The sequence below is a fragment of the Bombyx mori genome, chromosome 28, assembly GCF_030269925.1.
Source record: "Bombyx mori chromosome 28, ASM3026992v2".
In the NCBI taxonomy this organism is placed as follows: Eukaryota; Metazoa; Arthropoda; class Insecta; order Lepidoptera; family Bombycidae; genus Bombyx; species Bombyx mori.
The window spans coordinates 9,228,092-9,242,381 of record NC_085134.1 but is presented as its reverse complement, the minus strand read 5'-3'; the positions used below and the strand labels follow the sequence as shown (position 1 = coordinate 9,242,381).

The following is a 14,290-nucleotide window of genomic DNA, read 5'->3' as shown; positions in this document are numbered from 1 at the left end:
ATAGGTATTTAAGCTCTATTCTGTACAACAAGATAAATAAATTACTAAATATTTACCCACTTATTTCTAAAGAAGTTAAAATTATCATTGATAGATGGCTTTTTTCCCTTACATACGAAGATATAGAAGAATTACTGGAGTGGATTACACATTTTTACACATTTTTGGTAATGAGCAATTTATATATTAGGTATTAACACGCATCTACACATACACTCAGACATACACACACACACACACACATACACTAATTGTACTTCTAGATTTTGAAATAATATTGTATTAATTTGATAATTGTATCTAAAATTAATTATTATAATGTGTTTATGAAATATTTAAATTTATATGTTATTGATCGTTGTGTGTAGGGGTTGGCGTTGTTATCTGCAACACAGTCTATGACTACAGCAGATAACATCGTTTCAATATTTGTTATTATGATTAAAATTGTATGTTTTTGTAATAAATAAATAAATAAATAAATAAATAAATAAATAAATAAATAAATAAATAAATAAATAAATAAATATGGTATACATAATATTATCATCTCAAGGTAGGTTGTGGCATTTAGGTTATTATCTCTATCCGCAGACTTTATTTGTCTAATATTGGAAAATAAATGTTAATGGACAAATTTAGAAACATTAATCTCAAGGTAGGTTGTGTCATTTAGGGTATTATCTTTATCCAAAGCGTTTATTTGTCTAACATTGGACAAGAAATCAATGGACAAATTCAAAAAGAAAAATAAATTATGTAACCATAATATTTATTATCTTGACGCTATCTCGAACAAGGTTTTTGTGTACGTATGATAATAAAATTGAAATAAAAATCTAATGAAACAGTCGCCCAATTATATAAGAGTCTTGACTGTCGAGTGAATTAGTTGTGGCGCATAGTTTGATATTTGCGTTGCTTTGGCTGAATTTTCAAACGAAATGAAGCTAATTTTACTGGTGTGTTTATCAGTGATTAATGCCAATGAAGCGGCCCGGATCCTGTGCGTTTTTCCAATACCTTCAATCAGCCATCAATTGGCCTTCCGACCATTACCATTAGAGCTAGCAAAACGGGGCCACGAGTTAACCGTTCTCACGACTGATCCTATCTTTACTGAAGGCCAATCCCCTGAAAACTATACAGAAATAGACGTCCACGACGTATCTTACGATGCCTGGAAGAAAGGTTTCCTGCAGACGTCAAGAGGAAAATCTCAAGATATTTTCGAACAAGCTAGAGTTGCAATGACTGTTATAAGTAAAGTTGTCGCGAAACAATTACAGACCGACGAATTTGAGGCGGTTTTGAAGGGCGCAAAAAAATTTGATTTGCTAATTATCGAAGCCCCTGTTAAAATACCTAGGATACTCAGTCACATTCTGGGCGCACCCATGATACTTATGAGTTCTATGGGCGGAGCCTGGGATCTTTACGACATTGTCGGAGCACCAAGCCATCCACTGTTATATCCCGATTTGTTAGCCCAAAGATTAGATAATCTAACGTTATGGGAAAAGCTACACCAGTTATACAACTACTATTCATTTGTAAGTTTGTTTGATAAGCTGGAGATCGAGGATGATGTGCTGATTAAGAGTATTTTTGGGCCGACGATGCCAAAATTAAGTGAAATGAGGAATAATGTTGAGTTGGTGCTGTTGACAACGCATCGCATTTGGGAACACAATCGTCCGGTTCCACCCAATCTTATTTACGTTGGAGGAATTCATCAGATGCCACAAAAAGAACTGCCTTCGGTAAGTTTTCGCAAAATAATAAGCCTGGTTCATGTTTACCTGACAAAAAGTCACCAGAAAAACAGTTTTAGTGTGTTAACTTCTTCCAAAAGACTGCAACTAAGGACTGCCGTTAATAAAATATTTAAATGGCCCAAGGACTGCTGTTAATATCTTTAATTTCTTCTTATCCATATCCTTATGCGTCCATATCCTTTTATCCTATCCATATCCTTATCCAGCTATATCCTTATTTGCTTATTGGTATACTTATAAAATGAAACAAAAAAGTTTGTAGAGAGCAATGCTAGTCTGATGTCATTGAAAACGGTTTATATTATTCACTGGCAACAGTGAAAATCTAGATAATGTTGAAAATATATCAATGACATAGTTTGGTATTTTACAGGATCTCAAAGTCTTCTTAGATTCATCTCAACACGGAGTTATATACATAAGTTTCGGCACCAATGTTTTACCTTCGCTGTTGCCACCAGAACGGATCCGAATTTTGGTAAAAGTTTTTTCTGAACTACCCTACGATGTGCTGTGGAAGTGGGACAAAGATGAACTTCCCGGAAGATCGAAAAACATCAGGATCTCCAAGTGGCTACCACAATCTGATTTACTTAGTAAGTATAGTTAGAGAAAACATTACCGGCAGGAACAATTTTTAACACACTCCAAGGGCACACAAGTTACCGAGTTTTAAGTTATTGAATGCGATGTCACTAATCTTTAGAAATGAGATTGATATCTCAACTGGAATTCCGTCTATGTCTCTCCCTTGAAATCGGAATGCGTGATTATTTAGCTTCAGAAATACTTGCGATATGTTCTACCACCATTAATTACGCAACCTAATAAATCTTGTATGGCTATTTTTATTGCAGGATTGTTTAAGGACTAAAGGCCGGAGGTGAACAAGTTGTGGAAGTTATATAAACTTCCTTAACCGCTCTTAATTTGAAATTCGTAATGGCTATGTTTAAAAGCTAGCCACTAATCATCATTTATCGGAACCATGAAAGTGAGACCGAAAATTTTGCAAAGAATACGCCAAAAATTTATTGGCGATCAATGTTACCATATACCATATACCATAATAGGTATATCTCATTATAAAATTGCTGTCACATTTTCAGGGCATCCAAAAATAAAACTCTTCATAACCCAAGGTGGTCTGCAGTCAACAGAAGAAGCGATCACTGCGGGAGTTCCCCTAATTGGGGTGCCGATGTTGGGTGACCAGTGGTGCAACGTAGAACAGTACGTGAGACACAGAATTGGACTAAGACTTGACTTGGATGAGCTATCTGAAGATAAACTGAGGAGTTTCATTGAAGAGATCATTAATGATCAAAGGTAATATTTTAAAGTAGATAATCCATATATATAAAGTAGTTCTGTTGTTGTCTGGCTACCGGAGTCCAAAATATCAAACTTATAATGTAAATTAATGATTATATTCGAATTTCGACTACCGGGCGACCACTTGTCCTTATAAATATGTATTTGTCATAAATGTATACTGTAGGTATTTGATGAAATATTTTGCTAAAAGATTATGTGGCAGGAAGTGAGGTTTTTTATAGGTTCGTGACTTCTAAAATGTCATAAAAAAATACAATAACTCCTTATGTCAAGAAGTACTATTACAAAATGTATAACATGTTTCAGCTATCGTCAGAACATAGCTCGTCTCCGGAGCCAGGTGTACGACCAGCCTCTGAGCTCGTTGGAGCGCGCCGTGTGGTGGACGGAGCACGTGCTGCGTCACGGAGGAGCCCAGCATCTCCGAGCTGCCGGCGCCAATCTATCCTGGTCACAATACTTGGAACTGGAACTTGTTTCAGTATTGCTTATCGCTTTTGTTGTAATGCTCATGATTTTAATTTCCATAATATTGTATACGTGGAAGCTTCTCAGCAGTTTAAGCCTAAAGACTAAGTTGAAGAAAACCTAAGGCTTTTTTTGTAAAAAAATGCGTGATAGTATCACTGGTTCCTAGTACGATGGCAAAATGATTTTGTTTAATAATACAATATTATTATTATAAACTACTCAAAACAAAATAGGGCCCACCATGTTTTATAAATGAATTTTACAGATTCTTTTTCTTTTTTCAGTTTTTATGATTAGGAATGAACAAATTAAGGTTTTCGAAAGTGTGTGAACATTAACAATAGATAAACATGTCAACAATACTTCGAAATGTTTAACTTCACTATTTACTACCCAACAAATTTTTTTAGACGAAATTCGAGATTAACTTAAAGTGGGCCCTATTTTGTTTTGAGTAGTTTATTACTTTTTACACGCAATGTATTACAATCTATATATGTATATAAAAATGAATTGCTGTTCGTTAGTCTCCGAGTCTAAAACTCGAGAACGGCTGGACCGATTTGGCTAATTTTGGCCTTGAATTATTTGTGGAGGTCCAGAGAAGGTTTAAAAGGATAAAAATATATAAAATAGTAAATATGAAAATGCTCGGAATTAAATAAAAATAACAAGTGTCGCGCCCGTCGGACGGATACCTTTTGTTAGTGTTTTAAGTTTATTTTATACAAAAGTTTCTTTTATTTATCGCTTGAGGCACTACGAAGTCTGCCGGGTTAGTTAGTTATAGAATAAATTGACTTTATTACGAGTGGTGCGAGGCGTCCGTCAATCAACTAGTTACTAAAATCACGCGTGATTTGTAACACGTTGTTGAATATGGCGGTCGAATGAGCGTGGTTACTGAATTGATATTTTATAATTAAATATTTAAGAACAAAATTATAAAAAGTTGTTGTTGAACCTCAGCCTCAGCCTTGGTCTGAGTACTCGGGTATTACTTCCCTTGTTGTCTTTCTTTTGTTTTTAATTTTTTATTATTATTAATAGTATTGTTAAATCTCTATTAATATATTAATGTAATGCATGCTGTGATTGCCTATAATTAGAGTTGCAGTTATCAATTGCTCTATACATGTCAATGTTATTTTATGTCTTACTGTAAACCCTGTCGGTAATCCTTAAATAAATAAATAAATAAATTTCATGGGCCACCAGACGGGCTCGGCTGGATCGCACGCAACGTACTGATAGTCTGAGTAATAAAAGCACTGACTTATGAACAATTGTATTTAGTCTGAATTAGAACATTTAATTGTATTCAAGTCTGATTGAAGTGTACTGAAGATGCGTCCGTTCGCGTGAGAGGCGCTTGGGCAGAGAGCGTACAGAGTAGTGAATGGTAAAACTGAACATTAACATAGATTATTACGGCTTCGTACTGATCTAATACAGAAAAACAATTTCGTTTTTACAGAGTAACTAGCTGACCCGGGAAACATTGTTTTGCCATATATAAGATTTCTAGGGAATTTCTAGTGTAGAAAAAAACCTAACTTATTGTAAGTGTGTAAGGATGTGGTAAATGAGTGAAAGAGGCATGTAGTGCTGTGAACGATGAGGGAATATATAATAAAAATAACAAAACCTCATTCAACCACATAATACCTCATTATAACAAAAAAAATGTCCAAATAAAAAAAAATATGTTAGGGGTGGACAACCCTAATCACTTAGGGGTATGAAAAATAGATAGTAGCCGATTCTCAGGCTTACTGAATATGCATAAAAAATTTCATGAGAATCGGTCAAGCGGTTTCGGAGGAGTATGGGAACGAACATTGTGACACGAGAATTTTATATATTAGATAATTACATGTGAATTTGCGTGAACACACGTATTAGCTTTGTCAAGTACATAGTGACGGAATTATCATTGACCCGTCAACATTTAGATACACTTTACTTAGATTTAAGAGCTACTAAACAAGAAAATCCTTTTAAATTCCAACCTCGAAATCGCGCGTTGGTGACATTCTCGTTAGGAGGTCGAATCGTTTTGGCTACCGCTAAATAACAAAACCCTCAGACACAGCCAACTAAGTTTCTCGCCGGATCTTCTCAGTGGGTCGCGATTCCGATCCGGTGGTAGATTCTGCGAAGCACTGCTCTTGCTAGGGTTCGTGTTAGCAACGTCGTCAGGTTTGAGCCCCGTGAGCTCACCTACTAGTTAAGGTTACGCTGATATAGCCTCTCAAGGCTCTCAGCTTATGTAGAAAAAAAAAAAGTGATGTGAGCAAAATTTCCATATCCGTCCAAACTAATAAAGCATAAATTAATAGCACACAAAAATGTAATAAATGTTTTATAATACTGGTGGTAGGACCTCTTGTCACTGGTGGTAGGACCTCTTGTGAGTCCGCACGGATAGGTACCACCGCCCCGCCTATTTCTGCCGTGAAGCAATAATGCGTTTCGGTTCGAAGGGTGGGGCAGCCGTTGTAACTATACTGAGATCTTAGAACTTATATCTCAAAGTGTGTGGCGCATTTACGCTGTAGATGTCTATGGGCTCCAGTAACCACTTAACACCAGGCGGGCTGTGAGCTCGTCCACACATTTAAGCAATAAAAAAAAAACCAATTTATTTAAAAGTTGTATACAATTATATTTGATATTAAAATATGCTTTTGTAGACTCATTTTTGAATTGGTTTATTAAGCATTTGAATGAGTGTAATTGATAAATCGTTATTTAATTATATATAACTATTTACATTAATTACTACATGTACTTCTCTCCTTGATGTCGGATTCGAGTTCTTAAGGCAATACGTAGTGTTTGTGTACTAAGCGTATTGTATTATAGTCATTCTAAAATATTTTTTTGTGTGTACATAATAAAATTACTATTTTATTTTATTTTATTAGGAAGACAAACAGTGTACTTAAACTATTATATATAAAATCTAACCTATATAAAATAACCTATAAAAAATCTAAACTTATTAATATAACCTATACTAATTAATATACCGAAAATAAAATTAGGATCAGCTGACGTATAACGTCAATGACCTCCAATGACTTAAGTGCACGTCCACTTTAGTCTTTTGTTTTACTGAGACCTTAGAACTTATATCTCAAGGTGTGTGGCGCATTTACGTTGTAGATATCTATGGGTTCCAGTAACCACTTAACACCAGGTGGGCTGTGAGCTCGTCCACGCATCTAGGCAATAAAAAAAAACAAAAAAAAAAAGATGAAATAAACGGTTTTTTATTCTAAGCTTAGCAAATGAACGATTTTTTTTTTTATTAATGTTTGTGCTTAAGTATTAAACATTTTTCAATGTTGGTAACGGTTAAATAGTTCATTGTTTAAATACAATTGACAAATTAATGTAATAGCGAAAATTTGTAACTTTCAATTTAAATTTAAATACCTAGTCAGGTCATAAATTCTGTCACATGTTTAATGTAAAATAATTGAAACAAGTTTATTCATTATGTAACCATTCATATACTCCATACTTAAAAATGAGTAAAATTCTAAAAGTATACATTTTTATTTTCATGAACAATTCGAAATTCGAATTCAATAAACTTTTTTGTGGCCAGCATTCTAAAAGAAAAGTTTTTACTGTGTGACAATACTTATGACCTGACTAGTTAAATACACGTCTAATCAAAGTTTAAATGATAGGTTTATTATTACCTGAAGACACGAGATTATGTTTGAAAGTTATTTTTATAGATTTCATTTCACTCATCAGTCTTCACCTATCGTAGCCTTGAAATCGGAGCTTTTAAAAGCTTCGTTGTACGAAAAGGCCGCATATTAATATCCTTCGGTAAATAATCACAACAGTAAAAGTTGTTTTTTTGATGAATTATTGAAATACTGAAGTCGTCGTGGCCTAAGGGATAAGACGTCCGGTGCATTCGTGTTGAGCGATGCACCGGTGTTCGAATCTCAGGCGGGTACCAATTTTTCTAATGAATTACGTACTCAACAAATGTTCACGATTGACTTCCACGGTGAAGGAATAACATCGTGTAATAAAAATGAAACCCGCAAAATTATAATTTGCGTAATTACTGGTGGTAGGACCTCTTGTGAGTCCGCGCGTGTAGGTACCACCGCCCTGTCTATTTCTGACGTGAAGCAGTAATCCGTTTCGGTTTGAAGGATGGGGCAGCCGTTGTAACTGTAACGAGGCCTTAGAACTTAACACCTTACTTATGACCAGATGGGCTGTGAGCTCGGCCACCCATCTAAGCAATGAAAAAAATAGGACCATTTATTACACTATATGGGTTGACAACCCACGATCCAGTTGGAATTAGTATTTAAGAAGTTCATGGAATACGAGGGGTGAGGGCCATGCTCGGAGTTTCTCTATCCAAAGGATTGCGGCGTTGAAGTGACAGTGGGCAGAGCACATTGCTTGTAGAACGGGTGGTCGTTGGGGCCGGAAAGTTCTTGAGTGGCGACCGCGTGCCGGAAGACGTAGTGTGGGTAGGCCTCTCACAAGATGGACCGACGATCTATTGAGGTTCGCGGGGATCCACTGGATGCAGGCAGCGCAGAGCCGATCTTTATGGCGAGGCTTGGGGGAGGTCTATGTCCAGCAGTGGACGTCTGTGGGCTGATAGGATAGAAGTTCATGGACATCATAAACTGATCACCTCCTTGTAACATGAGAACTACTTGCTTGTTTTTTTATTGCTTATATGAGTGGACGAGCTGACGGCCTACCTGGTGTTAAGTGGTTACCGGAGCCCATAAACTTCAACGACGTAAATGTCGCCACCCACCTTGAGACATAAGTTGAGTCTCCATCAGCGACCTCACAAAACGCCTCAAACCTTTCATTGCCAAAGATGTCACAACTAAATCCATATATTAATACATGAAGCAAAAACTTTGCACCCCTTTTTATGAAATTTGGTCGAACGGAGGAGCATGAAATTTTCCACACTTATAGAGAATATAGAGAAGGAGTGCAGAATATTGATAATTTTTTTTAAATTATGCATTAATAAAACATTAAATCAATAAAAAATACGTTACACACACTACCATGCATTTGACACATACGCATTTTTATTTTTTTTATTGCTTAGATGGATGGACGAGCTCACAGCCCACCTGATGTTAAGTGGTTACTGGAGCCCATAGACATCCACAACGTAAACGCGCCACCCACCTTGAGATATAAGTTCTGAGATCTCAGTATAGTTAATATAATTATATACCCTTCGTTTATTGTCAAACTTTTGTTATTGCTTAAAGTCTGTGGTCAAATTGAGAATAGGTTAGTATTGTTTATCTTTAATATTATTTGTCTATGGTGTGGTTTTGGCGAAATCTGTAACTCTAGAACCATAATAATGTTCAAACTTATAATTTCAATTAATCATGGTCGAATTTCGACTACTGCGGGACCACTAACTCTGCCATTGCCGGTCCCAAGCCCGGATGAGAAAAGAGGAGGGCTGAGTAGAGCTGGACATTCCTACCGTAAAACGTCAACGCCGAGCACTGGGCGGCGGGAAATAACCCAGCCCCCGGATACAACCAGAGACTCGGAGCAGGACCAGTTTGCCGTGAAGGACTAAATCCCTTTGAAATACTGATGTGCAAGGACGTGGGAACCCACCACAATTACATCCCAAGAGAGTAATGGACAGAGAAACATTTAAACTGTTTCAAGGCCATTACCACGACCCTCAGTAATGAGGAAATCGACGCAAGGAGGAGGAGGAGGGACCACTAGTATCACTAAAAGACAGTAAACAAGTCGCAACTTACACCGCGACGATAAATCAACAAAATGTACGTGTATATTGAATTACAGTAGGTGTGACATAAATTGTCCCGTTATCGGTTTCCGGGCCACTTGATGCGGGATGCGTCGGTCGTGCCGTTGGACGTGTTTGTGCAAAATGGAAGCAAGCAATAATCTCGCCCAAAAAACTATTCGTCTCTTCATAAAATATCATAATCATACAGCGTTGGTGTTTTCTTACGGATAGACGGCTGGATACATTTAGTAGACTTTTTTTTATATTGCTTAGATGGGTGGATGAGCTCACAGCCCACCTGTTGTTAAGTGGTTACTGGAGCCCATAGACATCTACAATGTAAATGCGCCACCCACCTTGAGATATAAGTTCTAAGGTTACAGTATAGTTACAACGGCTGCCCCACCCTTCAAACCGAAACGCATTACTGCTTCACGGCAGAAATAGGCGGTACCTTACCCATGCGGACTCACAAGAGGTCCTACCACCAGTAAAAGGGAATTAAAACTGAACATTTGAACTAAAGATTGATTCTTCTTCCGAGTCGGTCTCTTCATTGCTGAAGGTCGTCTCTAGTTTGAAATATTGATCAGTCGATGCACTATGCTTCTTCACGTCTCCTTGTTCTCGGCGATCTTTATATGCTCGATTATTGGCAGGGGTGTCAGCGTCTTTACCAGATCTGACCAGCGGGTAAGTGAACGTCCGTGTGGTCATCTCCTTCTCCTTCGTTTTGTGATCAAAGATTGATTAGTCCAAGATTAATTCGTCTCGAAATATAATTTATTAAACGACATGCAGAGGGTACAAGGAAAATTTCCGCTTGTCCATTGCCGGTCAAATTCTTCGGTTCAAGCGGCTTGTAGTCGCCTCGAAATTTAAAACTAATTTCAGGGTTTTATCTCGCATGTATCATTAGAAAGTTTTCTAAAATGCTGTTTCGAATGTTTTTAAATATTCGTGATCTCGAACGACTGTTGCTGTGAGATTAATACAGGAAAGGCAGTTTTAATTATTATTATATCTAAGAAAATATTATTATAAATAATTCATATCCTAATAGAGCATTACCAAGAGATATTTTTTCTCACCTGGTTGGCCCTTTGGAGGCTTTGAAATGTACTTCCCTCTACAGAGGTTTCTGAGCGCTCTGGCATTGTCGATGTCCATGAACGACGGCTATGGAATGAGCTCCCCTCCACGGTGTTTCCCGAGCGCTATGACATGTCCTTCTTCAAACGAGGCTTGTGGAGAGTATTAAGCGGTAGGCAGCGGCTTGGCTCTGCCCCTGGCATTGCTGAAGTCCATGGGCGATGGTAACCCCTCACCATCAGGTGGGCCGTATGCTCGTCTGCCTACAAGGGCAATAAAAAAAAATCGACGGTAACCATCCGCTATCAGGTGGACAGCATGCTGGTCTCAAACATATGCTCTACCTCACTGTTTTATCCTTAACCTGAGTTGTCACACTGATACGGCTTATAAATTACTAAAAATAAAATAGCAATATATAACTTAAACTGGATCCTTTTTGTATACTGTCATTCAATTGTACAGAACGTTAGTGACCATTTTACGATTGTCTACACCCTTGGAAAATGATTTATATGTGTACCCTAACCTTCATAATGTGCTACTCGGAGATCAGCAATGTAAATCATCAATGCTTGAACGAGCCACTCTTACCAAAGACCTGATTCGTGATCAAATAATGCGAATGTTTTAAAATTTTCCGAACTTCGACTTTGTTCTAAACAGCATTGAGTTTATTTTACCTATAATCGTTAAATTACCACAGTTCGATTTATAAAATCTAGAACAATAATACATTTTCACTTAAGTAGTAAAATGATATTAACTAAATTTAGGTAAAATAAAATAAAATTTGATCACATTAATTTTGATTAAGTTTTATTTTGTTGGAAAATATTCTACGCCAGATTTTTTTTGAGCTTGTGATAAAATTTATTAGAGAATATAATTGAAATGTCATACCTTTGTTTTTGCATAGCAACATATTCATGTGTTATTTGTAATCTATACATTAATACGTGAAGCAAAAACTTTGTATCCCTTTTTACGAAAATTACGCAGACGGAGGAGTATGAAATTTTCCACACTTATAGAGAATATAGAGAAGAAGTGCACAATGCTAATATTTTTTTAAGATAATGCATAAAAAATACATTAAATCAATAAATAAAACATTACACACACTACATACCATGTATTTGACGCACACACGCATGCATACTATTTATTGTCAAACTTTTGTTCTTGACGTCTGTTGTCAAATTGAGAATAGATTAAGTATTGTTTGTCTTTATTAATATTCTTTAAAGTGTAGCCTTGGCGAAATTTGTGATTATAGAAGTATAAAATACAATCATAATAGTGTACAAACTTACAATTCCTTACAATTAATTATAGTCGAATTTCGACTACAGCGGGACCTCTAGTTATAATAATAAGTACAATTGGAAATCTATTGCCCTTATATACAGATATATATTATGTATATACTAAGTTATTAAAAGCATGCTAGAAATAGCTTACATCAAGTTTGTTATTGAACCATTGACACCTTGAAAACGCAGACCCGTTAAGGACGCCTTCCTTAATGTAGAAATAAAATGATAATCGGTAATAAAACAGCCGTATCCTTCGGCTAACGATAGATCGTAAAAATATTAGACATGTTTAAAACAGGCTGTGAAATTATAATGTTATCACGGACCTTCACCTGTAAAAGCTCGTCAAAACTTACTAAAACTTAAAAGCTTGATTTTGTTTTGGAACACAAAAGCTGTTTATCGATTTGGGTCATTTTTTCCAAAGACCACGCAGTCCTAAAATGGAAAACTAATTAGGCATCTTAATGATTGATCACTATCCGCAGATTATGACGCCAAGATGAATGCATGACTCTGAAGATCGGTAAGACGTTTCTGTGTTAATTTTTACGAAAGAAAACCAAAAGGTTGCCAAGAATTTTGTCTATAAAAAAACAGGTTAAGTCTCATACACATTTATTCCTCGGCCATTAGTTTCTTTGTATCAAGAAATTTGGTCCATAACAATACAATTGGCGGGGCTAACTTCGCGCAGAGCGGACAATAAACATATGTTCCAATAAAGCCTAGACATTCACGTTGCTTATTGCGGTGATAAAATAAAACGCCGTTTTGCCAAAAGTGGAACGAATCGGCAATTACTTCCTTTACGGGCAGTAGATTGAATGGGATCGCTTTGTGTGCTCTCATTTCAAACGGGGAACGTTAAACAAAATGAATGAAAGTTACAGATACGTTTGTATATCAACAGATACTAGATGTCCCGCAGTAGTCGAAATTCGACTATAATTAATTGGAATTGTAAGTTTGTACAGTCATATGATTGTATTTTATACTTTTATATTCACAAATTTCGCCAAGACCACACTATAAAAAATATTAACAAAGACAAACAATATTTAATCTATTCTCAATTTGACCACAGACGTCAAGAACAAAAGTTAGACAATAAATAGTATGCATGCGTGTGTGCGTCAAATACATGGTATGCAGTGTGTGTAATGTTTTCTTTATTGATTTAATGTATCTTTTATGCATTATTTAAAAAAAATATTAGGGTTGTGCACTTCTTCTCTATATTCTCTATAAGTATGAAAAATTTCATACTCCTCCGTCCGCGCAATTTTCGTAAAAAAGGATATAAAGTTTTTGCTTCACGTATTATCAACAGATATTTGGGTGCCTCCGTTGCTTTTTATTATGTTTTAAAGTTCAGTTTCGACTACACTCGCGCTGTGTTTTCATGTCGATTTGCTTTTGTTTTTCAGTAAGAGAGAACCAATTTTCTCCGTGAAACATGAATTTCAAAGATCTTATCCTTCAATCTAAATATTCATGTTTCATTGTTATAATCACATACTAATAATGCCATCAGATACTATAAAGTGTCTTATAGCGATTCTTTTTTTCTCTATTTAATCTCTAAGCCTAAGCGGCTAAGATGAGGTGAGCTCGAAGGTTCAACTTGAGAGCACTTGTTTCCATTAGCCCTAGCTAGAGCAGTATTCGCTGGCTCTAACACCGGATCCGGTCCCTAGACCTACTGAGAAGGTCCGGCGAGAGACTCAGTGGGTCGTGCCTATAAGTTATGTATTAGGCACGTATTAGTGTATAAGCAGCACCAGTTTCCGCTTGTCCATTGCCGGTCATAGGGCAATTTGTACAACTGAGGCGTTTTCAGCCTACTCACCCACCCGCTTTTCGTATCGATCGCTCCACTCTTTTAACCTTATAATACGAAATCACATGTTTTGTGAAGAATCGACAAAGGGAAGATCTCCCACCGAGCGGATGAAATTGTACCATAGACCGACAGTTCTATGGTACAATTTCATGTTCAATCAATGTTCGGAGCTGGTATATATGGTAACGCTTTATGAATATATTTTTTTATTGACCTTGTAGGCAGACGATCACATGGCCCACCCGATGGTGAGTGGTTACCGTCGCCCATGGACTTCAGCAATGCCAGGGGTAGAGCCAAGCCGCTGCCTACTGCGAAAATGTCGTTAGCGCGATTTGGGCATATGTGAAATATCTTGTCTTATTGATGTAGAAGGCCGTGGTCAAAGTCTTCTGAGCAGTAGCCAAACAGATTTTTATCAAGTAAAATCCTCTGGTGACTCATATAACCTGATGATATCATTTTAACGCCTACATTAGTTCGAGTTGTTTGTTATTCAAGTAATCCCCTTGCTTCGGATCCTGTAACAGCGGAACGCGGTCATCAATCACGCCGCATCTCGTTTAGAGTACAATGTATTTTGCAACTTATCTGTTTGACGTAAAGTCGTTTTTCAAAGTCAAGGCTTTCTGTTCTG

The 14,290-nt window shown here is 36.7% G+C and overlaps 2 protein-coding genes across 2 annotated transcripts in view; one reads left to right on the top strand and one right to left on the bottom strand.

Moving 5' to 3' along the window:
- Positions 1–14,290, bottom strand: part of glv4-like (gloverin 4-like) — a 223,310-nt gene that overhangs the window by 120,055 nt on the left and 88,965 nt on the right. The gene's annotated exons all lie outside the window — the stretch shown is intronic.
- On the top strand, positions 945–3,708 carry UGT33D2 (UDP-glycosyltransferase UGT33D2). The gene is given in 4 exon segments (NM_001257026.1): positions 945–1,763; positions 2,152–2,374; positions 2,888–3,107; positions 3,423–3,708. Coding segments are annotated over 4 exon segments (1,548 nt in total).